Consider the following 22538-nt stretch of genomic DNA (forward strand, 5'->3'; position numbering starts at 1 on the left):
GGAGGGGGTCAGGGCTCTGGCTGGGGGTGTGGTCTCTGGGGTGGGGCTGAGGGGTTCAGGGTGTGGGAGGAGGCTCCGGGCTGGGGCAGGGGTACGGGGGATGAGGGCTCTAGCTGGGGGTACAGGCTCTGGGGTGGGGCCAGGGCTGAAGGGTTCAGGGTGCGGGAGGGGGCTTAGGGCTGGGGTAGGGGGTTGGGGAACAGGAAGGGGTTCAGGGTGCGGACTCTGGGTGGCACTTACCTCTGGCAGCTCCTGGGGAGCGACCACATATCTCTCCAGCTCCTAGGTGGAGGTGCGGCCAGGGGGCTCTGCGTGCCTGCAGGGGCTGCCTCCGCAGCTCCCATTGGACGTGGTTCCCGGCCAATGGGACCCACAGAGCCGACACTCGGGGTGGGGGCAGCGCGCAGAGCCCCCTTGGCCACGCCTCCACCTAGGAGCCAGAGGGACATGCCGGCCACTTCCTGGGAGCCGGGCATGGAACCTGCCTATGCCGCCCACTGGACTTTTAACGGCCCGGTTAGCAGTGCTGACCGGAACCGTCAGGGTCCCTTTTCAACCAGGTGTTCCAGTCAAAAACCCGACACCTGACAACCATCAGTTAACTCTTGAGTGCACATATTAAAATATGAATTGTCAAAGTTATTCATAGGTGCAAAATTAGAGGCCACTGTTGATCTTTAGAGGCTTTTACTTTACCAGAAAATACAGAAATTATATAATAAGAACTATGGTGCAGATCGTTTGCTCATATGCCTAAAAGAGCAAGAAATCAATAAGGGGTGTCATTTCAGAAAAATTCTGGACAGGGGGAGGAGGTGGCAAAGTTGTGTCATCATATAGAAAATTATATGCGATTATATTATAATCCTGCAAAGTCTGGGGGGGAAGGGGGATTGCAAAAAATGGAAGACATAATGGAGCATACAGACCTATGAGAAGTCTTGAGGGACCACTGCCCCCCTTTCCCCATAGCAAATGAGGCCCCTGAAATCAATATTTCATAATATAGGTTTGTATAGTCTCTTAACGAGAAAAAAGATGAGTGGAAAAGAAAGGGCCCAGTGCTGTCATGTCAGAAGCCATCCAATAATCTTCCTGCAATCTGCAACAGGGGTAACAGGAGAATACTGTTTTCCCTATGAAAGAACCCCTCTCCCTTAAATACATAAACAACTTTTGACTCCTTGGGGTCATAGTTTGACTTACTACTAGAAATGCACATTATTCATATGGCACAATTTTGTAAAAAAGAAAAAAATACAAAACCAACAAAGCACGCTATTGATATGGCACAGCTTTGTAAAGAATATGAAAACAGCCATGTAAATACTAATACATGATGGGTATAAACTAGATATGCAACATGCACATATTATAAAAATGTGTTTTTCCTTATTTTTAAAAAAAGTTAGCTTGTTAAACACGAAGGTGCCAGAGACTAGATTTAAAAAAAAAAAAAAAGTGCAGAGCACTGACTTAGAAAATGGTACATCTCCAAGCACTCTTCAGTTCAGTCAGAGCTCTGCTCTAGAAATCCCCAAGGAGGAAGTAACTCTGGAATGTAACAGTGAAGTGAGAGTAGTCAGGACAAAGTCTATCCCTTCAGCTATCCACAGGACAGGATGTCACAAGGACTTTACAAATCTACTTTTCTGAGCAAACTACTTCATTGCAGACCCATTTGCCCAATGTCCATTGTCATTACTTTTTGAAATTATGTATATATGCTATTAACAGGATGATGCTCCCTCTCATGAATTCAGATTAAGGGCCCTTATGCTGCCTTCTAACTATACACATTTTCCATTAACCCCAACAGTCACACTATTGAGGGCAGGTAGCATATGGCCCTTCAACATTTAAAAGTAGAATACAGCATTTATTTTTAATAAACAGGAGTCAAGACATAAAAGACTGTCAGTCAATGTCACCACTGCCCTCTACTGAATGGAATGTCAGATTTGATCAAGAATGTGTCTGATCAGATTACCTTCTAGTGGCTATATCCCACAGAGGCTCTTAGTCCTAATACTAAATCTAACAGAAAAATGCCCATTTATATTGAGTGGTAGAGGCCTGTATTTTCAGAAGCAGAAGGTTCTGAGTGCTCTCGCTGCTGATAGATGTTTATATGGTTATGAAACTATTACAACACTACAAGATGAACTAAACTTGCAATAAGTGGCTCACTTCAATAAAATCCCGTTGGGACAACTGGGCCTATAATGTTTTGCCTGTTGGGAATTAATCATGAAAAGTAGGTCAAGTTATTTTTTATGCAGAATGGTATAAACAGGTGCAAGAAAACCAGACAGAAAAACGGAATTAGTCCAAACTCAAAGGTGTACTGATAAAACTCTAGGATGGTGTGGAGAAATGAACAAGAAAGAAAGTGTGGGTCTGGAAATTAATTAACTAAAACTGGTATGTTAGAAACGTGGCCTAACTGGTGGACAAATTAGAGAGGGGAAGAGCTATTTCACCCATCATTCCCTTTGTGGGTCCTTAAAGGAAGAGACTTTGTGGGGAAAATACGGAAGAACAGACAGACAGACGACTGAAGCAAGCTTCACCATCCTGGCGGCCACTCCCACCATTTCCTGGGACCCCAAGCCTTTGCCTTCCTAATCCTGAGAGATGTCCTGACCAGACTGGGCCAGAGAGAGGGACTCAGGTGACATCACCACCTCTACTGGCTCCAGCTGACTCCCAAACACCACCTGGGACGAAATGGGATCAGACTTTAACAAGAACAATAACAGCTCCAGCCCAGCTCAACTAACTTCTTCTCTTTTCCCCAATAGGAGAGTTATTACCATCTTTGATACTATCTAAGAGACTGTCCAACAAGGGATTTTTCCTTCTAAAACTCTTTCCAGCTAAAAGGAACAAGGGATGTTGTTCAAATTAAAGCCCTATTTAATACTGCACATTTCAAATGCTTTAACTGTTTTTCCTTCTTTTCTGTATCTTTAATAAAAGGTTAATAGGATTTTGAATGGTGTGTTTGCCATGGTACTAAGCAGGCTGATGTCGCTGTATAGCAAACTCTGGACAGAAACTGGGTTATGTTAACACCTTTGGCACATTTATTCCATCTAAATAATACAACCACACAGTCACCCTGTGGCAAGCAGCGGGGGACTTAGGGCAATTCATGTGCTTTGGCCAGCAAAAGCTTTTTATGTGGGTTTGTATGGTCCCCAGTAGCAGGTAAAGTCTCCTCACCAGGGTGTGGCTTATTCTGTGTTTAACTAAAACAAAAATCCTTAATACAGTGGTCCCCAAACTTTTTCTGTCACACCTCCCCTTACCAGTAATGGAATCTATTCTCCCCCACATCCCCACCCCTGAGGAGCTGTGGTCGGGAGCCGGGTCAGGGCCCGGGGCTGGAAGTGGAGCTGTGTTCAGGATTGGGAGCCCAGGCTGGGGCTGGAGCGGAACTGGGGACAGAGAGGGGCTGGATGTCCCTCCCTCTCCGCTCTCCATGGGGGCTGGCCTGGGCCCCCCCAAACCTGAACGTACCTCCATGCCCTCCTGGGGGGGGGGGAGGGGAATGTCCCACAGTTTGGGGTCCTCTGCCTTAATACAACCACTCCAGCACAAGTATGGATGAAGGATTGGGGCAATGGAGAGGGGAGGATAAAAACCTAGGGAAGGGGCTCCCTCCTTCTGTAATCCCAAGTGTTATTGAAAAGAATATTTAGTACTTTAGAAATATTCTTAATATTCAAGGCTCTTTAATTTGCACAATCCCCCTGTGAGACAAGTCAGTATTATCAGCCCTACTGAAGAGTGTCAATCACAAAGCAGTTAGTTATGTTCTCAAGGCACCAGGACTAAGTGGTATAGTTGGGATTAGAAACCAGGAGGTTCTAGGTCCCTGTTCTTGCCCTTCCTCAGAGAAGCTACTCTTACTTTGGCTGAAATAAGGAAAGGCGCTCACCCTATATCAGGGGAATCTGATAGATACTCCAGCCAGAGCTCTGTTGGCACATGTGTAGAGCAAGAAGTGGAAGTCAGCTCTGGAGTAGAGCTGGTTGGAAAATGGCTTTTTTCTGTGGAAAATTTTGATTTTTTTTTGTTGAAAAACAAGAAGTTTTTATAGGAAAGTGCACTCATCTGGTGAAAACTTCCTTTTGTCAAAAACTCAGTTTTCACCATAAAATTTTCAACCAGTACTACTCAGGCGTACACAAGTGAAATTCCTTGTGACTTCAATGGGCGTTGTACCTGCCTACTCTAAAGCTGATTTTGACCCATAGTTGTAAGGGGGAGAGGAGGTTTAGAATGGCTAATATTGCAGTCAATGATCACTAAAATCCAGGGTATTTTATGATTTCCCCTGAAGAACTAGGATTAGCTCTTTGGCAGCAGAGCCCAGGAAGTCCACAAATGCTGTTGAGGCCTTAGTTAGTTCTTAATTGAATTGAAGTCTGTTTTACGATTGCTGAAAATGGCCTAACTAAGATGCTAAACATAATTTTATATTAATATGGATACAATGGCTTGATCCCCTTCTCAAATTTTAATCCAGTTCTGTAGGAACCATACAATCAAACCCCATAAAACTGAACTATATGTTGATCTCCCGTGTGCCCATAACCCTATTTTTCCCGGTCATTTCAGACATACCCCCAAATCCTTGGATACGCTGAGTTTTACTCTATATCTAGCCCATGTAATCTTGCTGGTTAGGTCAAGGCATGGGTCTTTAGCATAGCAAATGGATATTCAGCAACTTCTGTGCCTCAAGTGGATTTCTGTTATGAGAAAATTAGAGTAATCCTTTAGCAACAACTCTCTCTCTCTCAAAAAAAAACAAAAAAAAACAACTTGCTGTAGTAACACTTGATCATTAAGAATATTCTGGTTTTATAGACAGTGCCTGCTTTTTAGCAAAAGTTACTATGTGGCAAACAGTGTAGAGATAGAAAAACACAGGGACATTTTGGCAAGTACAGTAGTGGTACCTTAGGTCTAATGTATTTAACTATGAAACATGTATCCTCAAATATATCTTCACAGGAGGGATCATCTGTCCTTCTCTGCAATCAGATCTACAAAGTGCTCATCGGCATTCAGACTACTTGCATTAGAAGTTCCATTTGGCTTAGGAGTCAAAAAGATGGAATGACTAAAATGTTAAAGTGTAGCACCATCAGCACTTCTCCTAAAACCAGAATGTGAGGACTGGATGGAAATTAAGACGGAAGAGAAACATTGTGCTTTACGTCACATTAACTAGAAAACAATGGGTAAGTCATACTTAAGTCTGCACTTCAATAAACTGGCCACGTTTACAGTTCTACTGGAAAGGGATTAGGATGGGTCACATGTTTTCTCCATGGATTTTCTGTGTTTCACTCATCCTGTTTCCTCTTGGGTTTTTTGGGATTCCGAGACCGGCTCTTTGCTTTGCAGAGTGGACAGATCGGTGCGTTCCGATGAATTTGCTGGTGACATGATAAACAGGCCTGCAATGCAATGTTACATCTTATTAATTTATTTGTATTGAAATAGTGCCTAGGAATCCCAGTCATGGACCAGGACCCTGTTAGCAACCCATTTCTCTGTGAGGTAATAAACCCATGAAGTTCTGTTGAGACACATTGCTTATTGGGCATGTTACCTGCTCTAATAAGTTAACTTACTGTACAGGAAAAATAAGTAAGGCCCTGCATACTCAGTGGCGAACTGGAACTAAATTCTGCGGCAAGGTTCCTAGATCCTACAGCAACTTCAGGTCAGTTGAAAACTAAAGGATTTGTTGAATTAAATTTTCAAATGAATAAAACTGCCAGTGCAGCCTCACTTTATCATTTATTTTGATATTAAATTCAAATTTATTTTGAGCTTTCCCTCACATTTTCAAGATTTTTGTACTGACAATGTCTGACTGTATCAGAAAAATTGTTTAGGAGGCCAGCTGTGATTTCATAGATTTTAAGTCAGAAGGCACCTCTATCTAGATCATCTGGTTTGACCCCCTGTATACAACAGGCCATAGACTTCTACTCACTTATCCCTGTATTGAGCCCAATAACTTGTGCTTGACTAAACCATATCTTTCAGGATATGTCTGCAGTGGAGCTGGAGATGTAACTTCCAGCTCGGGGAGACGTGCCCATGCTAGCTCTGATTGAACTAGTGCCCTAAAAAGAAGCAATGTAGCCATGGCTACATGGGCGGTGGGACAGGCTGGCCAGCCAAAATACATACGTAGGATACTTGGAGTGGCTAGCCCATCCCGGCACCCATGTAGCTGCAGCTTCAAGTCTAGTTTTAAGCATACTAACACAGTCAAAACTAGCACAGGTACGCCTCTCCAAGCTGGAAGTTACACCTCCACATCCAGTAGGCATACCCTCGGAAAGGCATCTAGTCTTAATCTGAAGACATCAAGAGATGGAGACTCCACTACTTTCCTTAGCCATGTCTACACGTACAGTGCTCGCAGCGGCATAGTTGTACCAATGCAGCTGCGCCAGTGCAGCACGTCTGGTGAAGACACTATGCTGACGGGAGAGCGCTCTGCCGTTGACATAATAAAACCACCTCCGCAAACAGCAGAATCTATGCTGGCAGGAGACGCTCTCCCGCCGATATAGCGCTGTGCACATAATGCCGGTGTAATTTATGTTGCTCAGGAGAGTGGTTTATTCACATCCCTGAGTGACATAAGTTATGCCAACATAAGTTGTAGTGTAGATATAGACTTAGTAGTTTCTTCTAATGGTTAATCACCTTCTCTGTTAAAAATGTGTGACATATGTCTAATTTGAAATTGGCTTTAGCTTCCAGCCACTAGTTCTTGTCATGCCTTTCTCTGCTGGGTTGAAGAACCCATTAGTACCTGATATTTTCTCCTTGTGACAATAATGTTTCTCAAGCTCAGGAAGCACAGAGAGTAGAAACTGACAGTACCTGTCCTATGACTGAAGAGTCCCTACAGGGGGAGTCATACAAGATACAGAGCCTGATTCTGAACTCTCACTGACTGGTGCAGCTCTTTTAACTTCAGTGGAATTGCCTTTGGTTTACTCTAAAGCAGGCAAAATAAGAATTGGGCACATCATTATTTTTAGTGCTAATTCCTTTATAAACATGATATGTTCCAATCACCCAAGAGACAAGCCTGTGTATTTGACCCCCAAGAGATAACGCCTCACCTTCATTGGAGGTGGCTGTTGTCTGAAAGTTGCTGTCTGTCTGGTGTCCTGTTTCCTAGCCACTTGTAGCTGTTGGGCAGCAGCTGCAGCTGCAGCCAGAGATTCTGGAATGGGAGGTTCCTGTGGTTCTGTCTGCCATTCAGCTTTCTGCTTTTCAAAGTAACTATACAAAAACAAACCAAAATTATAATCAACTGCTGGCCTGTCATTTATTTATTTAACAAGCATTGATTTGTAATGACTCTTCTGTGCTAAGTATCAGAGGGGTAGCCGTGTTAGTCTGGATCTGTAAAAGCAGCAAAGAGTCCTGTGGCATCTTATAGACTAACAGACGTATTGGAGCATGAGCTTTCGTGGGTGAATACCCACTTCGTTGGATGCATGAACCCACTTCTGTGCTAAAACGTCATGGGCCAAATTCAACTCTGGTTTTCTTCTTCTAGAATCAAATGACTTGCACCAAGGACTCATTTGGACCAAATTTTTTAAAATGGGATAATGACAATAGTTAAAATACTACATGTGGCCAAAACCACAAGCCCACCGACAATCATTAATTAAGGATCATCCTAATATACATGGAGAAGACTTGTCAAGTAATGAATTCCATCCACTCTCAATATCTAGGTTTTTGTGAATTTTTTAATGTTATTGAGCCAGATTCGATCATGTAACTGGTTAGTGGAATAATTATAGCAAAGCTGATATACTATGTTTCAGGTTCTTGTTTTCAAAGTTTTATCTGCATCAACAAGCACTAAGAAATGTTTTTTATTCTTTGTTTTTAATATAAACTGAGATTTTGGAGCACAATTCTGCAGCAAGGGATGAACTGCATAATTATTAATGTAATATGTTCCAGGGGTAAGAGTTGATTTTATATATTTAAGACCACAGGAGGATCAGATTATTCACAGTGGATCAGGAAGAAATCACCCAATAAGATCACATGAGCCAAAGCAGAGAATTTGTCCCCTTCCCTTCAAGCATGAGGGGTTGGTCTCTGCTGGATACAAGGCTAGATGGGTCATTCTCGATAGAAACATTAACGTCCTCCCTGGTTTTCAAAAAGAAAAGCATATCCTTTACATTTCTTCCATAGATCCAAACATCTGGATTCAGCCACAGTTTACCAGATTAGATTCTGTGATTTTTTTTTTTTTAATAGCTGTAGCACAAATTTGAACTCTGACCAAGACTCACTAAAGCCACCCATGTAGTAGAAGACATAGTGTGGGTGATAGTTTTGGGTTCCTCTCCTCCCTTGCATCATACCCATACCTGCTACTCAAATGGAAGAAATGGATCCTTTGGAAAAAGTACCATGTAATGTAAAATTAGAGATAGAGTAGAATCAAAACCTTAGATTCAAACACCCTTTAATTTGCAGGTCAGAGCTGAGGTTTGCAGCTTTGGCTGATCTAAATGTAACTTCGATCTTTGCCCCCTATTCAGACAGAACCTTTTTGGAGGCTTGTAAAAGGCTGGCTAATTTCTGTCGCACATACATGCTTCCTCCACTTTCAATTAATTTTGTTTTTCATGATTGCCTCTGAGTTCCTACCTTCCAGCTGGGCCCAGAAACAAAAATGACAAAATGCCAACAGAATCATAACTGGTTACAAGGCCAAATAATGTTTGATCTAGAGACTTACTCAAGAGAGAGTTTCTCTTCCTCCTCACACAGATCTGGCAGCCTCTGCAAGCCCAGAGTCATCCGTAGGGCATCTACGTGCTCCTTCAGGGGTTTGTACTCTTCATGCAGGCGCCGAGTGGACTCCAAGAGCTTATTGAGGTCATTCTCAGACTGCTTGATGGTGTTCTCCATCTGAAACAGGAGATAACATTTGTTTAACAGATTGCTCCATTCACAGCTCTCTGATTCACCAGCCAGAGGTGGCAGAGTGCAAAGATGATGTTGCTCCTTTAGAAAGTGGAGCTTTTTACATTCAGATGGGTGCAGAATAGGCAGACAATGAAATGGCCAAATAAAGAGTTAACATTCTGTGGGGTGGAATATGGGCAGGGAAAAAGCAGCTGGAAGCAATTAGGCCGGGCAATGTTTTTGGGTTAAACATGTGAGGTAGTGTCAAGAAAGGATTCAGCTTGCACCTCCTTCTTCCTCTGCACAGCAGCCCAGGAAGGCCAATGTGATAACCGCTTAGCTGGATCACCAAATGCGGGCACTTTGGAAAGATTCTCAAGGAAGGTTATAAAAATAACCCTTAAAAAAAATCTCCACTGGGGCAGGGCCAACTCATTTGCATTATTTCAAGCCTTTCCAAATACCCCATGGGTTCAAAAGTTTAACTCGGATGTTGTTGAGTTCATGTTCCACTTGGGAAAGAGAGGGAGAGAAGCAGCAGAGAGAAAGATAATCTGAGGGAAACACCAAGTGCAAGTGGGACAGCGTGAAAGAGAAGCAGGGAGTGGAGGGGGTGAGAAAATTCTAATGACAAATGAAGGTGGTGTATGTGCCATATATTCAAGGCACCCACTTGTGCCTACCCACAGTTTGGGAGCTTTTCCATCCCTAATACAGAGCCCAGGCTTCCCTTTAGCTCAACATTTTAAAAATATTTACTCACCCTTAAGAAAAGTGTGGATTTAAAATTGCAGGTGAATGGAGCTGCTAATTCAGAATGGTTTTGCAAACCCAGCAGTTCACAAATCCTCAGCACTCTCCAGTGTACCCCTCTAATAATTACTCTCCCTATTTTGTATTAATATCCTTCACTCTCCTGCTTGTTTTACTATTTGTATTGCAGCAGTGCTTAGTTGTCTCAGGGAGAAATCGAGGCTCCCTGATTCTAGGCACTATGCAAACATAACAAACCATCCCACTATCCCTGCTTCCCAAAAAGAAAACAACCCAAACCCCAGAAAGCTGCCAAAGCCTTCCAGGTTCTAGGTGTTAAATTAGGCAGCACTAAGAGGGTTATTTGCTAGGAAGAGTCAGAATAACGTTACTATGGCTGCTGGTACCATTGCAGCAGCAATGGGTTTGGTTGTTCGTTCCCTTTGACCTAAATCCCTCCCATGTCTATTATTGAAAATCATCTTGCCTGATACAGACAAGCACTAACAGTGACTAACTTTAACTCATTTGATACAATCTATATAATCCTTTCATGCTGTCAGGAAAGCTCAGGTGGCATATCTCTAATCTGTCAACTGTATATCCTTAGGACAATCCATATGGAACTATATATAAAGTATATCCTGCCCACAATCCCCCTGCTACATACCACATTTATGTCAGCATGGATCAGCCGCAGCTCCTCCACATGGGCCATCTTTTCCTGCAGCAGAAGGTCCATCTCCTGCTTGTATTCCTTCAGGTGCCTCTCCTCCGATTCCAGGGCTTCAAACTCTGCCTTCAGGCGTGCCTTGATCTTTTCCATCTGCAAAGTCTTATTCCTACAACCCACCGGAAATTACAAATATAAAGGGACAACTGCCGTAATGTCAATGTAAATTCTGTTTGCTCAGAGACATCCCACAAGCAAATGTGTTCACATCGATAGCAAGGGGTTGGCAAAAGTTGATAAGGTCAGAACTAAAGTATATCTTTGAAAGACTGGGGTGGACTGTGCAGAATCCTGGAATCAGGGAACTCCTGGGTTCTAATCCCAACTCTGTCACTGGTCTTGTCTCCACTACAACTTTTTTATTGTATTGGACAATAGAGTTAGATTACATGAAACTTACCATGATTTAGCAGTTACTGTAGACCAGGACAATTGTGTTCAGCATTGTATCAGTCATGATTAAACCTTAATCACGAGAGAGGAAATTCTAGAGAAATGTTCATTCCTGCTGGGCTTTAAAGGAGCTTTTGAGAAATGAAGTATAGGATGCAAATGCCAACTATCTCGACAGTAGACTGAGACACTAAAATGCAGACTTTTGCTTTATACAAAGGATGTTCCAAGATATCAAAAGTTCTGATGGCATTTCAAAGCATCTAAAATTCCACCTGCAGTCCACAGGGTAGTCTCAGTTTTCTGCTGACCTCCAGCCCCTTTAATGCTATTTGTAACTGCAGCTCCATTTGTTCTACATTCCAGTTTTTGTTTCTTCTTTTTAAAATGGTGCAACCCCATATTTCTACACATAAAAGCTATGGAGTCTGGAGCAATGTCTTTCCCTCCAAAGCTAGGAGAGAGGGACTGGCTGTTTAAGCAACATAGCAGAGCTATGCTTACTATTAGTTGAATCGGCACTGCTTCATGACCATCTCCATTTTAAAACAGTTGCCCAGACAGGCAGGAACCAGTTCTAGTTCCCAATCCAGTTTAGCCAGGCCATGATTCAATTGTATTCCAATCTTCACTTTCCAAAGACATGATCTTAGAGATGCAGCCCCTGCTTTCATCAGAACTGTGCCCACCAACTCTGCTATTGTGAAGGCTTTGGAGCTGCTTCTGTTACCCCTCCTCTTACATCCCTTGTGTCCAATTCCAAGACCAAATACAATACCCGCTTAAGCCTCCGGTACTTCTGATCCCTCCCCTGTGCATTTTTAAAGTAGTCTATAGCTTCAAAGAGATCGAAAATGAAAACCAGAGGAACTGTGATCATTCTGTTGAGAAATCAAAATCTGACCAAAGACCTTCAAATAGACCAGGATCAAGTCCTTGGGTAACAAATTCTGGCTCCTATCATGGGTTTTATGGATGGGACTGAGATAACTGCAGGAGATCCAAAACACAGCACCATGGGTTATTTTTCTAGGGTGTAATATACCCATAGCAGAAATGTCCAACACTGATAATATCAATAAAAGGAGATTTTTTAAAAAAATCCTGAATGAAATTTTACATGCTTCTTTGGAACAAAATACAACAAAGTCCTTCATCACATGAGACATTTTAAAAACAGCCTTAAAAATAAAAAATCTCCCTCTAGACGTTGGATTAATGTTGCTTCTGATCAGCATCATTACACTGGGGAGTAGAAAAGCTGGCAGCAGGGGTGTGCACAGTACAAAGCCAGACATGGAATTGGATCGACTCAGAGGTCACCCAAAGATATTTACAAAGATATTCACTTAGATGAATATTTTACAGTTACAGTAGGGTTGCCACCTTTCTAATTGCTGGTAACCAGACCCCTAAAGACCCGCGCCCTACCCTGCCTATTCCACCAAGACCCCGCTCTGCCCCCGCCCCCATCACTCGCTCCTCTCTCCCCCCACCCCCATTGCTTGCTGAATTGTTTCCACGTACCTCTCCCCCACACACACACACACAAACCCCTGCCACGGAGCTGGGTTCCCTCTGCTCCAGAGCTGGAATGGGAGCTGCTGCAGCATGACTAGGAGCCTGCCTGCAGGCAGGAGGCAGCCCCAGCTGAACAGGGGCTGGTGTGGGTTAATGACCTAGCGCCTCCCCTCACCCCACAGAGACCAGACTTTTGATGTCCATCAGTACATCTGACCAGACACTGCCAGGTCCCCTCTTTGACCAGACTTTCCAGTCAAAAACCAGGCTCCTGGCAACCCTAAATGGCACCCAGACACAGAAGCCAAAAACCAGACTGTCTGGGTAAAATCCGGATGAGTGGCAACCCTAAGCTATAGGCATGTATATTTCATATGGTATATGCCATGTATTATTAAAGAGAATATTATATGCTTTATATAGATACAAACATTTTTTTTTTAAAGGAAGCCAACTGTCCCAGTTTTGAAGAATCAGAATCAGCCCATGAAAGTAAAAACGTCTGGAAAAAACCAGTCAGCTATAAAAGCATTATATTGATAAAAGTCATCCCCTAATCAAGCCAGAGATCATTTTGTCAAAACAAACGGCTACCTGAATGCATTGGTTTCTGCAGCCAGAGGCAGTGCTTATTTCAACAAGGAAGTAGTTGCTGACTGGACTTCAGTTCCAGTGGCCCAAATCAAAAGTATATTAGCCTCTGTGAAGAATTAATGGTCACTTAAGAGTTTTTCAAACGACCACAGTAAACTCTGGGGAGTTATTTAGTAATAATAATAAAGTTGTCATACTTTTTACTTTCAGGATTAATAGTGCCATTTTCTCTATATGAAGCAAACATTCATAACTGATAATCTGATGAAAATTAAGAAGAAAAACGTATCATACAACTCTCTAGAACTCACAAATTTACAAGAGTTTGGAGAGAAGTCTTTCATCCACTGCGGAGACAGGATGTGCATGATGTCTTAACAGTTTTAGAAAATGAATGCATATTTATTTTATATTTATTACTTTTGAGTGGGAGGATGAAGAGAATTAGAGCAACTGGTATTAAAATTTGTTATTCTTACAGTGTTAGGGCCCAATCTTACAGAGATTTACACAAGTGCTTAACTTTACGCACTGTGAGTAATGTGAATTTTTCAGTGCACTGTTATTAATTATGTGCTTTCCAGGAGTATCCATAATATGCTAGGCATTCTCACTCAGACAGAAGACAGTCAATGCCCAGAAGAGTTTACAATCTAAGGCCCCAGTCCTGCATCCAGATCTGCTAGCACTGAACTCTGACTCCATGTGCCGTGCCATTGACCTCAATGGGACTTTGCAAAGGAAGAGGGGGTTGCACCAGTACATTTGGAAGCAAGAGTAGGGTGGGACAGAGGGATTCAATCGAAATATATGCACTTTTAAATATACATTATGTAATTTTAAAAAGTAAATATATTAACTATACTGTCCCTTATACTTGGTCAATTTCTTGTAGCCACCACAAAAGTAGAGCTGTCGATTAATTACAGTTAACTCACGCGATTAACTCAAAAAAATTAATTGTGATTAAAAAAGTTAATCGTAATTAATCGCACTGCTAAACAATAGAATACCAATTGAAATTAAATATTTTTGGAAGTTTTTCTACATTTTCAAATATATTGATTTCTGTTACAACACAAAATACAAAGTGCACAGTGCTCACTTTATATTATTTTGATTACAAATATTTGCACTGTAAAAATGATAAACAAAAGAAATAGTATTTTCCAATTCACCTAATACAAGTACTGTAGTGCAATCTCTTTATCGTGAAAGTGTAACTTACAAATGTAGAATTTTTTTGGTTACATAACTGCACTCAAAAACAAAACAATGTAAAACTTTAGAGCCTACAAGTCCACTCAGTCCTACTTCTTGTTCAGCCAATCACTAAAACAAACAAGTTTGTTTACATTTGCAGGAGATACTGCAGCCTGCTTCTTATTTACAATGTCACCTGAAAGTGAGAACAGGTGTTCGCATGGCACTTTTGTTGCTGGCGTTGCAAGGTATTTCTTTGCTGTTACTAGTCAGTTTCATTTTCTAGTTCCAGTGTGTTGCCAGAATGCAACAACATTGGAGTTTCAGGGGACTGTTCCAACCCAAACAATAAACTTTTAATATTAAAAAACAAAGTACACCTGAATTATGAAGACATTTCCACTAATATTAGGGCATTTAAAATATTTATTTTTGAAAAAAAACCCTAAATTTGGAACCTAGCCTACATAGTTGATACTGCTCTCATTTCTATTCTTTTCCATTCTAAGTTCCTATACTGCCCTCTTCACCATACTGTCTGAGGGCTTGTCTACACTACAAAAATCAAGTCGACTTTATCTAATTGGACCTCGAGTCCCCAAATTAACTAAGTCGATAGTGCGTGGCCACACCGTGCTCATTGTCTCGATGGAATGCATCCTCGCTAGCAGTGCCTGCATCGATGCACAAAGCAGTGCATCGTGGGTAGCTATCTCCAACTGCAACTTGCCGCAGTGTGTGTTGGGAAGTCTGTGCAATGCCTCATGGGACCAAAACATTGTCACAGGGGAGAATGGGAACATTGCATTGGCATCCCATGATGCACTGTGTTCAATGGCAAACAACCCAGTGGTTTTTGCACCTTAAAACCGCCGCACATGCGCCATAACCCCAGCCTGCTCAGTTGTGCACTCTTGCTGTAAGCATCTCAAATACCTCGCGCCTTCTCCTGCAGTATTTCCAGAGCCGAAGTAGGGTCTGCCGCCCGGAACATAGTGATGTCTTGCAAGCAGCCCTTCTGCAAGCCATTGAAAAAAAACAATTCACAGTTGCTGCTGGCAGTCACAGAGCAGCTGCAGTCTGTTGAGCGCCATGTCTGGTCCCGTGGAACAAGCGCTGATTAGTGGGACCGCATCATTTTGCGGGTATGGGATGATGAGCAGTAGCTACAGAACTTTCGAATGCAGAAGGCCACCTTCCAGGAACTTTGTGCAAAGCTTTCCCCTGCGCTGCAGTTCAACAACACAAAAATGAGAGCTGCTCTGACAGTGGAGAAACGAGTGGCGATCGCTATTTGGAAGCTTGCAACACCAGACAGTTACCGGTCAGTGGGGAATCAATTTGGAGTAGGTAAATCAACAGTGGGAGCTGCGTTGCTCCAAATATGCATGGCCATTAACCGACTTCTGCTACGAAGGGTAGTGAGTCTGGGAAATGTGCACGACATAGTGGATGGTTTTGCTGCGATGGGGTTTCCTAATTGCGGTGGGGCGACAGATGGCACACATATCCCCATCTCGGCACCAGACCACCTTGCCAAAGAGTACATAAACCGAAAGGGATACTTTTCAATGGTGTTGCAAGCGCTGGTGGATCACAGGGGGTGTTTCACCGACATCAACGTAGAATGGTCGGGAAAGGTTCATGATGCGCGCATCTTTAGGAACTCGGGTCTGTTCAAAAAGTTGCAATCCAGGACTTTCTTTCCAGACCGCAAAATGAACACTGACGACGTTGAGATGCCTATAGTTATCCTGGGGGACCCAGCCTATCCCTTGCTCCCATGGCTCATGAACCCATACACCGGCCATCTGGACAGCAGTAAGAAACGGTTCAACTATAGCTTCAGCAAGTGCAGAATGGTGGTTGAATGTGCCTTTGGTCATTTGAAAGGGCGCTGGAGAAGTTTCCTAACAAGGTTGGACCTTAGTGAAGAGAACATCCTCATGATTATAGCTGCCTGCTGTGTGGTCCATAATATCTGTGAAAAAAAGGGGGACATTTTTCTGCAAGGGTGGGCAGTTGAGACAAATCTCATGGCAGCCATTTTTGAGCTGCCAGACACCAGGGCAATAAGAAGAGCACAGCAAGGGGCGCTGTGTATATGCGAGGCTTTGAAAAGCCGTTTCAATAATGAGTCACAGTAATGTGAACTGCTTGTCTGCATTGTGCTTTCCCAAACCTTCACCTGCCTTGTATCACTGTCCCTGTAAAGCCAACCCCCCACCCAAGCCCACTGCTTCTACTCAATAAAGAACATTTATTTCTCGAATCCATTTACTTTATTTAACAAACATAAGTAAAGAGGGAGAACACAAAAAAAGGTAACCTTGGGGAAAAGGGGTTGTAAAGTTGGAACGGGAGAAACATTTTCAGCTGTGTAACATAACACCTCATTCCAGACCATCAAAGGTCTGTGAATGGGTGCCTTCTTTTCCTTGTACCCTCCCCCTGAGTTAAGTGAAAGGGATAATGGACTTTTCGCCCACGCCTCAGGGAACGCTTAAGAGAGGGTGATTCTATGCCAGGCGATGCTGGCTGTCTGTTCACCAGGGTCTGCAGAGGGACTCTACCCTCCTGCTTCTGTTCCTGCAGTTCAACCAGATGCATCAACATGTCTGCTTGGTCCCTCATAATCCGAAGCATCTCATCCTACGCCGCACGCTCTTGCTCATTAGAATCTTTCCTGCTCTCCATGTCCATGTCTAACTTTTCGGACAGTGAAATCCTCCACGCTCTCAGCTCTGTGTCAGCTGTCCCAGAGGCGTTCATTATCTCAGTGACCATGTCCTCCCACGTTCTCTTTCTCCTCCTTCTAATCACCAAAAGTCTGCTTTCAGGTGTTGATGAAATGCCGAAGGACACACTTCTAGCTGTCAGTAATGGGAAAAAATAAAGGAGCCATTGTACATGAATAAAATGTGTCCATAGCAAGGCCGCTTTCATAAAAAAAAAAACAAAAAAACCCACCTTTATTACACTAGGTGCAAGCCATAACATAATCAGAATCTGTAACCGTTCGCTGTGCTGTTTTGCTGCTCCAGCCATGGTGAGTAGGCCCCACCCCGGGTCATGGGTGACCACACTTTTAATGAAGTTTATGGCAGGCTCATGTCAGCAGCAGAGGTAGCTAGTCGAACAATGGGCCTTCCCCATAGCACCACTGGAAGTTGTTTACGAGTGGGGCGAGGGGGAACGTTTTCACTCCCAAATTGCGGAATCTCTCATGTGGGGCCCCAGTCCCCTATCAGCCACATTAACCTACTTGCCAACCCATGCCGAGCACAGTAAAGGCACATTAGCGGCCGTGTGTTTGGCGATCTGGAATGTGTGTGTGTGTGCAGAGGGTCTACATGCCCCTTTTTTTCTTGTAAGAGCACTTTTAATGAGAACTTCCCCCGTTTCCCCTAGGCGATCCTATGTGATATCAGTCTCCTGAGGGTCAGAGGCGGAAAGGAAGGAGATGCTGCAAGCGTCTGGGTATATACCCAGTCCTTATGCTGCTATGCTGTGTACCGCAATGATGCCAGCAGAATTAATTCAGGAGTTGCGTGGGAAAGTGTCCTACCATGGTGGAAGAAATAAGACTGACCTGCCCAAAAACCTTCTTCAAAGGCTTGCAGAGTAATTCCATGAAAGTTTCCTAGAGAGATCCATGGAGGATTCCTGGGCTATCCCAGACCACATAAACAGTCTTTTCCGGGAGTCACCGTCTGCGTAGCTGGAGCGGCCTCTTGTAAGCAGAGAATTACAGCACCTTGCTTTTTCTTCACAGTAAACATGCAATACCACCGAATGTGTGTGCCCGCTAAAGTTTAACTGGACTTTCATTGTAATTGTATACTCACCAGAGGTGCCTTCCCCGGCATCACGGTCGGCTACCATGATGTCCTGCGACCCACAGGGCTCCGGGGTTAAAAATATTTCCTGGCTCTTGGGGAGAATGGATCCACCGCTTGCCTGTCTCCCATTCTCCTCCTCCTCTTCCTCATCCACCATATCATCCTCCTTGTTGTCCCTAGACTCACACATCTGTGAGGTGTCCACATTGCCTGTGGGGGTGCTGATAGGGTCACCCCCGAGAATCTCATGCACTCGTTGTAGAACTGGCATGTGTGGGGTTCAGCACCAGAATGACTGTTCAGCTCCCTTGCCTTCTGGTACGCTTGGCGAAGTTTTTATTTTTACACGGCACTGCTGTGTGTCCCTCCTGCAGGCCTTCTCCCCCATTCCACGAGCGATCTTTGCGTAGATATCAGCGTTTCTTCTGCTGGATCGGAGCTCTGCCTGCACAGACTCTTCTCCCCACACAGCGATGAGATCCACCACTTCCTGTGCAGACCATGCTGGAGCGCGTTTGGGGTGTACTCAAACTGTGCTCAAGCTGGCATGCTCCCAATGCTGATCAAACAGGAAATGGGAAATCAAAAATTCCCAGGGCTTTAGCAGGGGAGGGGCTGTTTCCTGTGTACCTGGCTGCAGTGCAGCAGAATTGAGAATGATCTCCAGAGCGGTCACAGATGAGCATTGTGGGACACCATCTGGAGGCCAATTAAGTCGAATTACACAACGCTGCATCTGCACTACCTCGCAGTCTACCCATGAAAATCGAATTAAGCGCTACGCCTCTTACAGAAGCAGATTACAGAAGTTGACATTAGAGGCGATGTAGGTCGGCGTAAAGGACCCGTCAGTGTAGACACATACTTTAACAGGTCGACTTAAGGTGGCTTTCTTTGACCTAACTTTTTAGTGTAGACCAGGCCTGAGTGTCCTCAGGAAGTGACTACCATCTATCATGGGCGGTTCATTCTCTCTCTCACTCATCCTCTCCCCAGGGGGAATGCTGGAGCCCAATCTTGCATAGATTTACATATGTGCTTAGTCTGACCACTGAGAGTAGTTCCACCGAAAGCAATGGGACTACTCAGTGCATAAAGTCAAACACATGTATAAGTTTTTGCTGGATTGGGGCCTTACATGCATACTTAAATTTACTGATTGGAGTAATCCCATTGATTTCCAATTAAGCATGTATAGAAGTGTTTTCAGGATCAGGCCCTGACATCCCCTGAAACCCCAATAAAGTCCCTTTAATAAATATAAAAGTTTGGCGTAATATAGGAAAGGGTCTCACCCTTCATCTCCAAAAGAGACATCAAGTGAAAGAAAACAATAGGGCAAATTTTGCTTTTTTCAGCTAGTGATTTTATTTATAAAGGCCCTTTTAACTCTGCAGGTGGAACAGGGCAGACAGAGTACAAATTAAAATAAACAGCAATTAGAACAGTGATTCCCAAACTTGTTCCACCGTTTGTGCAGGGAAAGTGGCGGGCTGGGCTGGTTTGTTTACCTGCCAGTACATCCCTCGGGCCGTGCCGCTTCCAGCAGCTCCCATTGGCCTGCAGCAGCGAACCGCGGCCACTGGGAGACGCGATTGGGCGAACCTCCGGACGCGGCAGGTAAACAAACCAGCCCAGCCCGCCAGGGGCTTTCCCTGCACAAGCGGCGGAACAAGTTTGGGAACCACTGAATTAGAGTATGGTGGAACCTTTTAAGCACATAAAATTTGTTTATGTAATTTAAAATAAATCAGGCATAAAAGTAAAAATATCCAGAGCTTGTGATTTCTTATCTGGCCTATTTTGGGCCAAAACCAACATGCCTTATTCACCTGATCTGTCCCAGTTAAATGTGACTGTCTATTTAGGTCAATATGGTAATCAGGATTTAGCCCTTTGATGTAGAAGGATTCTTAGATTTCACAGATCTTCATTTCGCTTTCATGGCACCATAATTTACAACAAGGCCAATAACTACAACAGCAAAATGTGTCAAATTAAATAATTACAGTTAAATTCACCTTTGAATCAAAAAACTGAATGTACTTGATGTTCCCAAATACAAAGTATTGTAACAACCAAGCAGAAAATCAATCAGATATTTAAATCCCATTTTACAACAATCACGTCTCAACAGAACTTCTAGCTGGCTGATGATCTGTTTTAAAAGATGACAATTATGGCAGTTGAGCACAGAAGTTTCAGAGCCTCAGTATTAATCTGGAACATGTTCACTGTCCTGTCTCATTATATGTATTTTGGTACGCTATACATAAAAATAATTTGGGGCCTGGTCTTGCCACCATTATTCATGTGAGCAGTCTTTGCATGAGGAAGGACTTGGCCCTTGCATGGTAGAATAATTTGCTTTTACATAGTCAGACAGTATTCCAACTAGGAGATTTTGTTAAAGGTGTAATGATTATAAAAACGATAGTAATTTAATTGTTGCTTATTCTGTGGTTTGATTTCAGTTTCTTTTCTCAATCGATTGACCATGCTACAGTGACATTTTTTATTTTATTGATTTCCCCCTCCCCACCCGCACTCCACAGATAACCTCTTACATTTTCCTGATACAAAAATATAAAAACACAACTCACCATGCTGATGAGTATGGTATAAATACCTACATATATATCCCAGTCACAGCTATTTGTTCTTCCGCCCAGCTACTTTCAAAATTATTGCACTTTCCTTATTACATGCTTTTGCTATTAAATGCACAAATTCATGCTAAATGCACGCAACTCGGGCAGTAACCAGAACATCATGTTCATAAACGAAAAGGCGCAAACTGAGCATTTAAAGCCAGACAAAACAATCCACCCTGGTGCCATGCATTGTTGCTTATGATTGACTCTTCCTGCAACATGTCCTGTGATTCACTCTATGAAGGCCACTATATAAAAATTAATGGTATATTGGATTGCACTGGAGAGTGGAGAGACTCAGCTTCCTGCCTTGCTGGTAAACCTCTTTAAGGGAAAGCAATAGCAGCCTTAGTGCCATTGTGTCCCTGCTTCATCATCATCATCATCCTCATTCCACCCTATGCCCCCAATAACTCCTTCAGAGGAGGGGACCACAATAAACAACAGGAAGGGAACAGGGAAAAGAACATTCACCAGTCTGACTTCACACAACACCCCTAACCCTAACTCCTTCTCCAAGTGGAGGTGAGAGAGAGAGAGAAGTAAGCTGGCTAAACAGATCTCCCAAGACGCAGTTTTCTTTCCTTTCAATCCCTCCCCACAAGAACCCCCCAAATTCCTCTGCAAGCCACAACACTGTTGCAACGCATATTACCCAAAGCATTAGCTATGCAGACACTTTTGCAGGGTATTATAAGTGATTCCAATCAAATGAATAAATGTTATTTTAAAAAAAAAAATCACTTCCCAACCCCACCTCCCTGATTTCAAAGCAGCTTCTGTGCTCTGGATGCATATTTGGCTCACCTACATACATTATATTCTGTAATTTTCTCCCCCACCTCCCTTCAAAAATTTCCTAGATGCAGCCAACCAGAAGAATGTTAGGAATGAATGGGTAAAAAAAAAAAATCCTAACAGTTTACCGGAATAAATAATAATTAAAAACCACAACTGCTTTAAAACAGATCTCCAGTTGTCCATTCATAGCTGCCACCTCCCTCCCCTTTTTATTACTTAAGGCTAATTCCCTGGAAATACATGACAATCACCGCCCTGTAATGCATGTTTCACGGCACCCACTCTCAGCAGATGCTTCTTTTCCTACTTTAAAAAATTATCTCCAGCTTTCATCCCAGGGTTTTTCGTTGGGGTGTTTTTTTTTTATTTTATTTTATTTTATTTTGTAACATAACAGTAGCTTCTTCAAATCGGTATAACTCATTCACTCCTTCAAGGAGAGGGAAAATAGCTTAGTGTTACTGATGCTGCACAAAAGAAAACATACCTGATCTCTTTGATGCTTTCCAGTTTGCACATGATTTCTTGCTCATCAGCCATGCTTTTCACTCCAATTTAAACCTCCCGTGATGTACAAAATGCCAGCCCAAAAAAACAAAACAAAACAAAAATCAACCCATACAATAGACACAATGTAGCCACCCACTCCAGGCATATGGACTCTGAGCCTGTGCGGTATAATCTAATGGGAACTATGGGAGTTAGAGTCCAGTTTCTTATTGCAGCCCAGGCATGTGCAAGAGGAAAGACTACAACGCCCACAAGGCAGAGCAGAGCGTTCTTACTCCTCTTCCTGCAGCCACACTTTAAATCAATTTGTCACAGCTAATTATGTCAAAGGTTGCTAGTAGTGTAAGGGAGCCAAGTTCCTCCCCCCTGAGGGTTGTGGGTTGTTGCTCTTTTAACTGAAACGACGTATAAATGACTACTGAGAGTCAGTTGGAAAAATTCATGATTTTGAGGAAAAAGGAAATTAAATCACACAGAAAAAATGCTCCAACAGTTTTGAGAGACATGCAGTTTCATGTTTGACATTTAATTGATGCT

The 22538-nt window shown here is 43.1% G+C and overlaps 1 protein-coding gene across 1 annotated transcript; it reads right to left on the reverse strand.

Annotated features, from left to right (window-relative positions):
- Positions 1-3427: 3427 nt before the first annotated feature.
- On the reverse strand, positions 3428-22152 carry ZC4H2 (zinc finger C4H2-type containing). Its single transcript, XM_026653101.2, has 5 exons — positions 21979-22152; positions 10421-10592; positions 8828-9000; positions 7173-7335; positions 3428-5477 (listed from the first exon to the last, which is right to left on the reverse strand). Exons 1-5 carry the CDS (start codon positions 22029-22031, stop codon positions 5364-5366), a joined length of 675 nt encoding a protein of 224 aa, XP_026508886.1. The 5' UTR covers positions 22032-22152; the 3' UTR covers positions 3428-5363.
- Between the last annotated feature and the right edge of the window lie 386 nt (positions 22153-22538).

Source organism: Terrapene carolina, unplaced genomic scaffold, assembly GCF_002925995.2.
Source record: "Terrapene carolina triunguis isolate 2854851 unplaced genomic scaffold, T_m_triunguis-2.0 Scaffold131, whole genome shotgun sequence".
NCBI classification, from domain to species: Eukaryota; Metazoa; Chordata; order Testudines; family Emydidae; genus Terrapene; species Terrapene triunguis.

Excerpts from the sequence above, each read along its gene's own strand:
- ZC4H2 (XM_026653101.2), bottom strand. The coding sequence starts at position 22,031 with ATGGCTGATGAGCAAGAAATCATGTGCAAACTGGAAAGCATCAAAGAG. Across the intron at positions 9,001-10,420 it reads TCCATGCTGACATAAATGTG|ATGGAGAACACCATCAAGCA; the intron begins GTATGTAGCAGG and ends CTCCTGTTTCAG. Across the intron at positions 7,336-8,827 it reads GAAGAGAAACTCTCTCTTGA|TTACTTTGAAAAGCAGAAAG; the intron begins GTAAGTCTCTAG and ends GTTTTTGTATAG.